The sequence below is a fragment of the Pimephales promelas genome, chromosome 5, assembly GCF_988280905.1.
Source record: "Pimephales promelas chromosome 5, fPimPro1.hap1.1, whole genome shotgun sequence".
Classification (NCBI taxonomy): Eukaryota; Metazoa; Chordata; class Actinopteri; order Cypriniformes; family Leuciscidae; genus Pimephales; species Pimephales promelas.
The window spans coordinates 37,760,613-37,770,494 of record NC_142773.1 but is presented as its reverse complement, the minus strand read 5'-3'; the positions used below and the strand labels follow the sequence as shown (position 1 = coordinate 37,770,494).

At 34.6% G+C, this 9,882-nt stretch overlaps 1 protein-coding gene across 2 annotated transcripts; it reads left to right on the top strand.

Moving 5' to 3' along the window:
* The first annotated feature begins 199 nt into the window (after positions 1 to 199).
* On the top strand, positions 200 to 8,985 carry snorc (secondary ossification center associated regulator of chondrocyte maturation). 2 transcript variants are annotated; one of them, XM_039675873.2, is made up of 4 exons: positions 200 to 2,560; positions 2,677 to 2,807; positions 7,637 to 7,804; positions 7,991 to 8,985. In XM_039675873.2, exons 2-4 carry the CDS (start codon positions 2,720 to 2,722, stop codon positions 8,098 to 8,100), a joined length of 366 nt encoding a protein of 121 aa, XP_039531807.2. In that variant the 5' UTR covers positions 200 to 2,560; positions 2,677 to 2,719; the 3' UTR covers positions 8,101 to 8,985. The 2 variants fall into 2 exon arrangements, with proteins under 2 accessions (XP_039531807.2, XP_088987574.1); XM_089131448.1 differs by lacking the exon at positions 200 to 2,560 and having other exon boundaries at positions 2,617 to 2,807.
* The last annotated feature ends 897 nt before the right edge of the window (positions 8,986 to 9,882 follow it).

Below are 9,882 nucleotides of genomic sequence, written 5' to 3'. Positions count from 1 at the left end.
AGAATAAATGTTAAAATGCAAATTAGACACTCAAAGAATACCTAAACAAGTCACAAAATGCATTGTTAATATGATTAGTGTCTTATGAAAGTTGAATCTGTAACCATGCTGTCCTAATTAGAGTTGATATCTTATAAACAGTAGTCCTACCTTTGAAAGGACAGGTTTGTACTGTGAATGCGACTTCTGTTTGAACTCTGAGATCTGACTCAGTTAAACTTAATTGTTATAAATTATTACATTATTATTAGTTGACATACTGTTGGTTACAAAACATAACTTATATTTAACGTGAAATATCCCTTAAATTGGTTTTCTGAGTTGCATAAAGCAGGCAAATTCCTTGAGTTAACTTGTTATGTGTGTAAAATGGCCAAAGAAACCCTTCAGAAACCCTTCAGTGTTGTAGCAGTTTGTTCCTGTCTGGTGTTTATGTAAGGGAACTCGGCATCTAAGAAAAATATTGATATGTACTATATACTCAGTTCATGTCTCCATAACAACATCAGTAGAAGAGTTTGATGGCAGGATGAAAAAAAAGCCTTGCCGGAAAAGTTTCTCAGATTTAAAAAAAGTGATGAGGCCTATGCTAGCCCTTCAGCCTTGATTATTTATAACATGCTAAATGTATATATAGCAACAGCCACTACACAATAATATTAAAGACACCATTTGTAATGAAAACATTTTATTAAGAAAATTCAGCCCGTTCTCATCCCAAGGCGTCATATGTGACGCTTTTGACAATGCGTATACATCCAACGCACATGGCACTCTTTAGCGTCAATATGAGATGCAGATATATATGGGCCAGAAGGCGCCTCCTAGTGGTCTAACCCTACCCCAGATCTAAACCTACTCATTACCGAAGCGTGTTATTTTGAGCTAAAGGGTGTCATGTGCGTTGGATGTATATGCATTGGCAAAAGCGTCAGTATATGACGCCTTGGGATGAGAATGCATTGGAAAATTCACAAGATGAAGCAAAGTGAAGAGGTATTTGATGTCATAGCCAACCTGATCTCACTAGAAAATTTAACTGTTATAAGAGGTGGTGTTTTCTAATGAATTTTTAATGATTAAAAAACATACTAAAATTAAAGACTTTTAGAGAAAGGAAGCACTTTATTTTTCAGTCCTGTACTATATACTTATCACAGTAATTACAGTAACTGGGTTATAACTAGTAACTAACCGTGAACCTTAACCCTTGTAGTTACATGCAAAAAAATATACATGATCAGCAAGTAAAAAAAACAAAAACATATTTAACTCATGAAAAAAAAAGAGTTTTAAACTTTTTTAAATAATACAAGATTTATCTTTTTTGAAGTTAATGTGATTAAAGTTGAAATGACTTAAACAGCCAAGGTGATTGTACTTAAATTAAGGCAGAAGCACTGACCAACAGTGGTTTTTACAGTGACCTTATATTGGCCAGTATTTTCTAAGTATACACTGCAAGTAAGGCCTATAGTGCTGTAAAATCCAAAACTGTGTAGGTGTACTCACCGTCACTGGGAAGGAACCAGATCACATGAAAACATATGCGATTACAAATCCATACGAATTAGCCACCAAAACGTAGAATAGTTACGAATTCCCATGAGATTGTTGGTCCTGTTGTTAATATATTGTTTTTTAGCACCAGCATTGCACTTAAATGCACTTTGTAATAACTGATTAGAATAACTATAGATTTTGGTCACTTTAAGGTCCAATTCTCATTATTAACTAATAATTGCCTCAATAAACTCATAATGACTGATTATTTATACACTGTAAAAAAAAATATTGATGGTTTAACTTAAAAAAGTAAGTAACCTGGTTGCCTTAAAATTTTAAGTTCATTTGGTTTAACTTAAAAAAGTAAGTAACTTGGTTGCCTTAAAATTTTAAGTTCATTGAATTGGGAAAAGTGAGTTAATACAATGAAGGAGAATGATTTAATCATCAGAAACTCAAAATTATATGTTATCTGAACTAAATAATTTAAGTTGATTTGACAAAAGAAAAAAATGTTGTGATTACTACACTGTAAAAAAATATTGCTGGTTTAACTTAAAAAAAGTAAGTAGCCTAACCTGGGTTGCCTTAATTTTAAGTTGATTGAACTGGAAAAAGTGAGTTAATACAATGAAGGAGATTAATTTAATCATCAGAAACTCAAAATAATAAGTTATCTCAACTAAATAAATTATAAAGTTGATTTGACAAAAGAAAATGTGTTGTGATTTACAATAACTATAGTTATTGTAGTATTAACGGATGTAGAATATGGTCATGCATAATAATGCATTAAAATGTGCTTTAAAAGTACTAATAAAAACAGCCAATATCCTTGTAATGCTTATAAACTAGAGAATTGGACTAACTAAAGTGTTACCTTTTTTGTCAGAATTTCACTATACGTAAATTGTCCCTAATTATGAATCATGCCAACATAATCAAACTTGCCTCGCACAGTTTGATGTCACTTCGACCTACTGCGAGATCCATCTGACCCGGGCAGAAGAGTAGCGCGGGACATGAGGGCCGTCATCATCGTGGTTTGAAGAAGGTGGGCAGTTACCAGTAGAGTTGACAAAAGTCTGCACTGTCCACAGAGTCCTCCCACTTAAACCCAGCTTACCCCTACATCTCTCACTCGCTCTCTGTGTTCCTTCATTAACGCAGCAGCAGTCTAGGAGCCGAGAACAGAAGAGTCCGATCAGGAACCATGGGCCTCGGCAGAAGCAGTTCCAGCGGTTTATCTCGGCTCGCCTTCATCACAGCTCTGGCGTTCTGCATGGCTTTTGTGCAGACAGGTAACATCACCTAATGATGCTATTCTCATAAATCTGTTGACTTGTTAGGAAAGGCTAATAGGGTTTTTAACAAGCAGGTCATTCTGATTGGTGGGGTGTTGGATTTTGTACACTTGGAAGTGTAGATAAGTGTCTTTCTGAGCCCATCTTAATGAATTACATCATCTCTGAAATCTCTTAATCATCTAATTTTCGCCATGTCGACCCTCTTGGTTTTGCAAGGCCTCTTTCCAGTAGCATGAAAGTGAGACCTTTTAAAACTGAATAGCAGAAACTTTATTTTAATGACCATTTGCTTAACTTGATTATTTCCATGGTGTTAGTTCATTATTGTAAAAAAAAAAAAAAAAAAAAAAAAAAGAGTGTTATTGTAAAGTGAACCAAGATAAGTGAAATGGAAATGTTTCACTGAACCAATCTCTGGATCAAGTCTTTACAGTGGCATGAGTGTGCGAGACTCTTGCAGACTGAAACGTCACACTGTCTTCAATGACTCAGACCTTCTCTTTTTCACATCCAGGTGTTGAACCTGTATTTAGTCTTGGGTTCAGCGCGTACAAAGACAAAGAGTTCGTTTGTTGGACTCTTGAGGAAAACAAGGCATTTATACATCTGAGCACAAAGTTCATTTGTACAAAAAAATTAATTTGATTTGGATTCTTAAAAGGTTGCCTTTTTCGACCATCATCTCTAAGTATAGGACCTTCCAAATGATATATTAAAATCACAAACTTGCTCATGAAGTGTGAAAAAATGTGTTTAAGACACTCCGAATTTTCAGCCAGAATGCATGATGTAATACAGTTTTTTCTTCTTCTTCTTCACATTTTCTAATGTGAACTCATTTGCATTGATGTCATGGGAGCAAAAATGATTCCAAAAGTCTGGATGATCATGATGTCTGTCTGTTTCCAGTACATAACAGAATTTGTGGTGAAAGAACTTTATATATATTAAAAAATAATTTTATATATAATTCATTTAATTAATTATAAATAAATAAAATATAATATATAAAATAAATATTAATAGCTCTGCTGTGCTGTCAATATTGGACTTACGGTGTATTCGAGAACGATTTTGCATGATGCTTCATCTCAACCATAATTACTATGGCTTTTTATTTGTATTATTTTATTTATAATTATTTTATTTTATTTTTATTATTTTATATTTTATTGTATTTAGTTATTTGCCATTATTTTGCTTTAATTTACATTTTGTTGGGGATATTTTTTTCACGAAGACGCCAAATTCTGTAACACTGAACCTTGTTGACTAGTCCTCATCAAGTTATGTAACCTTCATGTAACGCTAGATTGTTTCAAAGCAGCTTCACAGTAATATGAAAATAACCGAACTAATAATGCAAATGCAATGCAGTTCTACAAAGATCATTATTCAGTTCAGTGTTGGGTAACACTTTAATTTGATAGTCCACTTTAGACATTCTAACTATAAGTAACTTTTCAACTACATGTCAACTTACTATCATTAGAGTAGTAGACTGTCTGCTTAATATCTGCTAACACTTTATTTTGTTGGTCCCCCAACAGACATTCGACTACAAGTAAACTTATTCTACTATAACCCGAACAATTACTGACAGTTTATTTTAATATACTAATATTCTAATAAGAGTTAGTTGACATGTAGTTGAAAAGTTACTTATAATTAGTAGAATGTCTAAAGTGACTATCGAAATAAAGTGCAACCCAGTGTTGATTCAGTTCAGTTCAACTGTGTGAAGTCAATTAAAAACTAGTTCAATTTAGCTATAAACTGACAAGACATACTGTCATTGGATCAAATCATCCAACCTTGAATCACTGATTAAATTCAGTAGATGTTGATTCAATAACAGTGTCAATGGTGCAAAATGTGTCCATTATGAAACAAATCTGATTCAGCTGTAAAGCAGCTCTACAGAAAACATTAGTGTCATCATCCAGCTCAATTCAGTTCACTTCAAGTTTTGTTCACCTCTGTCTGAGGTTAAAATCAATGATATTAGTAAATAGCCTACCCAGCTAGCAGTGAACATTCTCTGAACTAAAGTTAGCTAACGTTCTGGCACGTTATGATCAAATATCGTCCAGTAACCTTAAAACCTCAAAAACCTATAATGTTTGTAGAATCATCAAATGTAAATTTTCCGCAACAATCTTATTGTCATGGCTTTTTTCCAGCTTTCCATGTTTTCACTGTTATTTACAGGCTACGGTAGGGGGCGCTACAGCGAATCTTCTGAAAGAGTACTGAATCTCCTGATCAAAACACAGGCGATGTAGCCTGGCATGCCAGACCTACATCACACTTGCTGCAAAATAATTTTTGCTGCCGCTAGGGTGCGTCTAGATTTCTAGGCTACAGGCGATGTAGTCTTTGAAAAAAAACACGATTTTCTCAGCTTTTTGTATAAAATGTTGCGCTTTTTTATATGAAAATCTTGATAAGAAAGAAAGAGTGAATGAAGCTATATTATAAAACTGGGTTTTTTGTTTAAAAGCAAAGCGTCTGTTTTTTTTATTTTTTACATATTGCTCAGATAAAAAATCTATTCTGAGGACCATGACATTTTTGTAAAAATTATTATTTTTAAAATGCTGGCTGTGGTATGCAAGCTTTTAAAAGAAAATACTGGCAAACAAAAAAAAAAATGCGGGTTAATTTTTTTAATTACATTTTTAACCCAATGTTTGGGTTTGTCCATATTAGGACCAAAGTTGGGTTAAAACAACCCAGCATTTTTAGTGTTTTGAATGTTCCCGAGAACTGAATCGAATCGTTGGCAAAACGTCCAGAACACATTTTTGTTTGCTGTGTTTAAAATTATAGAATGAACGTCTCTGTATGTTTTACTCTAGCGGGAGTAAGGTGAGATGAGGACATGGGCGCAAGCAAGACCCTGGCACACATACTAGTGTAGCGGACCAGTGTGTCATTCGCACGCATCTGTCTGTGTGTTGTCATCTCACTGTTGTGTGTTAAAATACAAGAAATGAGACAACGTCCTTGGCCTGTTGCCAAATGTTTAAACTTAAATATTTAAGCAGGCCATGAACTGACAAACACACACACAAAAAGTGTGCTTTTTCAAATCGCCGGCTTGTGCATGCTGACGCCATGGTGCGTGCTTTTCCACAGACTGGCTTCATAAACAAGCTTGTTTAACTTGCAGGACTGACTGTGTTCAGGCCGTTGGTTCCTCTGCCTCTCTGACCACACAAGTGCCTGCTTGTACCCTCGAGTGAAGGGCTCATTGATGTATCGCTGGCCGAGAGCCCCTGTGTGCCGTACCTACAGCCGGCTTCAAGTCCAGAAAGTGTGCGTCTCGCTGAGCAAACACACTATTATTAAAAATACTCATACGTTGGCCATTCCCAACTCGCTGACTCCAAATATTAACCTTTTATTTTAAGATTTCGGGTGGAATAAGAGCATGTTTGCATGTTTAATGGCCTGGAAAGGTGGTATAAGTGGCCACTGCATGTAAATACATCTATTTTGGAAATCTAATAGGGGTTTCGATGCAAAAATGAGCAATCAATGTGTCTTGTTGAGTTAGTTTTGGCCTGTGCCATTGTTTAGTTATTTAAATATATTGGCATTATTGCTTTATTTATTGTTATTACTTGTATTATTGGTTATTTAAAGGGTTTTTTCTTCTTTTTTTAGTATTCTTACTTGTAGCTTGTCATACGTTGGTCATGCCCAATTCGCTGACTCCAAATATTAACCTTTTCATTTAGGATTTCGGGTGGAATAAGAGCCATTTTTGCATGTTTAACTGCATGGAAAGATGGTATAAGTTGCCACTACATGTAAATATCTCTATTTTCAAATTATGCTTTTTCAATGCACAAATGAGCACAATGTGTGTCTCAAGCCATGCCATTGGCTTGTCCTAGCAGGGTCAGGCTAGATATCCCACTATTTATCCATGTTCTCTCTGTCTGTCTTTGTCCCTTCATTTTGGGGTCAAAAACTTTGTCCATAAGGTGCCCTTTGGGAACGGCGGGCGAGCAGTAACATAGGAAATGGGCTTTGTGCTCCGTGAGTATGGTGTAAGTGAGAAAAGTCACATGGCTGTTCAATGCCTGTGGGAGATGTGGAATGTGAGTGAGAGATGTGAGGAGAAGAAGAAGAGTGGAGGAACGCGGAGGACAATATACCATAGTGAGAAGCGAGTGCTAATCCTCCATAAAGATGCCCTTTGAGTCATACATAATGTGACACATCTATTTATCTATGTATCTATCTATCTATCTATCTATCTATGTATCTATCTATATATCTATATATCTATCTATGTATCTATCTATGTATCTATCTATCATATCTCCATCTATCTATCCATCTATCGAACTATCTATCTATCCATCTATCAAACTATCTATCTATCTATCTATCCATCTATCAAACTATCTATCTATCTATCTATCGATCTATATCTATCATATCTCCCTGTATCTATCTATCATATCTCCCTGTATCTATCTATCTATCTATCTATCTATCTATCTATCTATCTATCTATCTATCTATCTATCTATCTATCTATCTATCTATCTAATAAGGTAATAAGGTTATTTTTTTAAATAAATACTGTATTTGGTATTCTTACATGTAGACATAATTGTTATTTATATCATCCAAGTTGCATTTCATTTAATTATTTAGTATTCTTACAGGTATATTACAGTAATTATTGAAATATATCATGTTCTTTTCCTTTCCGTTTTGGAACGATTTCGTGAAAATACCTTAAAAAGCCTTCTCAAACTGCATACATTGTAGATTCACCTTCATTTTTTTCCTTCTATCAGAAACAGTGGCTGATTCCGTCCCTACACTGCAGAATGATAACCAGGACACACTATCCGGTGCCGGAGCCATCGACGCGACAACTAAAGTCCCTTACCAGGACCTGACGGGAAACATCCTCTACAATGACTATGAGGACAGTACACGTTCACAAACCCTGGATGAGGAAGGTAAAGTTAGTCCACCCATGTTCACATACACTAACAGAAATAGAGCATATTTTATATTTACTAGCTCAGAAATGGCTTAGTAATTAATCCTCCTCCAGCTATTGAATATGAAAGTCTTTGTTAAAGAGAACCTACTGTCTGTATGTTATGGTGTGTGATTGACAGGTGTATTATTTCTGTTTTCAGTTGTTCTGGGGCCAGGGGCCATCACAGCTATCGTCATCGCAGTGTTCCTCGGAGCCTCTGTTCTCCTCGCTCTCATTGTGATCACGCTCAGAAAGTTCACTGCCTCTTAGGAAGGGACATTTATGTTTTCATTTTCTCCCTTCCTCAGTCTCATCTCTTTGCTCCCCTTGTTTTTCCCTCTCCTCCATCTGTACTCATTGGTGGCAGGTCCCTCATGAAATGGTTGTTTGTAGTTCTTCTTTACTGTTACTCGACTTGTTTTGTGATTTCTTTCTCCTAATCTTAAAAATAAAGGTTCATTATTGGCATCGATGGGCCCATTAAGAACCATCCATGGAGCCTTTTCATTGCACAAAAGGTTCTTTATAGTGGACAAATGTTATTTAGATTAAAATGTTCTTCACACTAAGAAAAAATGGTTCTTCCATGGCATCGCTGTGAAAACCTACCTTGTGGAACCTTTATTTTTAAGATGAAAACTCAAGACAAAGCAAACGAGGCAAAAGGGGACTTGCAATCAAGAAGAGAGATTATAGGTGCATTTATTTTGTGACCATATTATCAATGAAGAGATCCTCTTGTAATTAGGTTTAGACAGAAAGATTATAGGGTTGTTGTTGTTTTTTTCAAAAGAAGTAAAAAAATATTGATTTTATAGTGACATTTTATGATATAGTTTACCATTCATGTGCAAGTGCAACCATTTTTTAGTTCATACTGTTTTCTAATCTAATGTATCTCAATGTCCATTTTTTGTTATTAGATTACACTGATTTCTGTAAAATGTAAAATGATCATGTTTAAGATAAAGTGTGTGTGTGTGTGTGTGTGTGTGTGTGTGTGTGTGTGTGTGTGTGTGTGTGTGTGTGTGTGTGTGTGTGTGTGTTGTCTATTGAGAGAAATCAAAGCAGTCTTTGAGAGTGAGTGTTTTAACTGAACTTTTATACATAAACTGATGAATTTGTGTGTCACCTTAAGATTAGTCACTCAACAGATTAAAAGACCATGTTTAATCCTCCTCCAAGAGTGTTTTTTTTTCACTTAAGCTTTTAATATAATTAAATTAGTTATTATGCTAAATAATTGGTTATTTAGATTGTTGTTGCCTATTCTCTGTATTGTTGATTTAGTAGATGTTAAAACTTCATGCTGATTTGTACTCAGCTTTCGCCAAGATAAACACAAATTAGTTGAGAAGATAGAGGAACAGCCCTAAAAATGAAAAGAACATGTTCAAACATACCTTAACACAGCAGAGGCTTTCAACAAATAACATTATTATAGTTTAAAGTAGACTTTGAAATTTTAATTATTATAATTGTATACTTTTTTTAAATTGCATCTATTAGATGCAATGGTAACACTTAATAATCAATTTGTTAACATTAGTTAATATGAACTAACAACAATGACAAATGCTGCATTATGTGCATAGGTCTTAGTTCGACATGTTAATGTCAACATTTGCATTATCAAAATCAAAAGTTGAATCTGTTAATATAATTTGATTTGAGCTGACTTGAAGTAACAGTGAATAGCAGCCTAATATTTTTAGTTAACATCGAAGATTAAAAATGCGGTGACAAATGTAGCCGATTGCTCATTAGTTATTTCATGTTAGCCAGCCTGGTTATCTAGTCTAATTTAACTAACGTTAATGGAACCTTGTAAAGCGTTACCGATATCAGACTATAATGTTTAGTCTACATTGAAATAGATTATTCCAAAGCTAACACCACAAAATTTTAATTTAGTTTATGTAAATACACTGTTTGTAACCATGACTGACGTTTATTTTGAGTTAGAAATAAAGCATGCTTTTGTTTACCTTAGCTTAGCCTTGGCGGAACACCAAAGAACATCTTTCGAATCCTCTATTTGTTTTAAGTTTG

What these genes read in the sequence shown, in the direction of transcription:
- snorc (XM_039675873.2), top strand. Translation starts at nt 2,720, where the DNA reads ATGGGCCTCGGCAGAAGCAGTTCCAGCGGTTTATCTCGGCTCGCCTTC. An exon ending in CATGGCTTTTGTGCAGACAG is followed by an intron (nt 2,808 to 7,636) that starts GTAACATCACCT and finishes TCCTTCTATCAG; the next exon opens with AAACAGTGGCTGATTCCGTC. An exon ending in ACAAACCCTGGATGAGGAAG is followed by an intron (nt 7,805 to 7,990) that starts GTAAAGTTAGTC and finishes TTCTGTTTTCAG; the next exon opens with TTGTTCTGGGGCCAGGGGCC.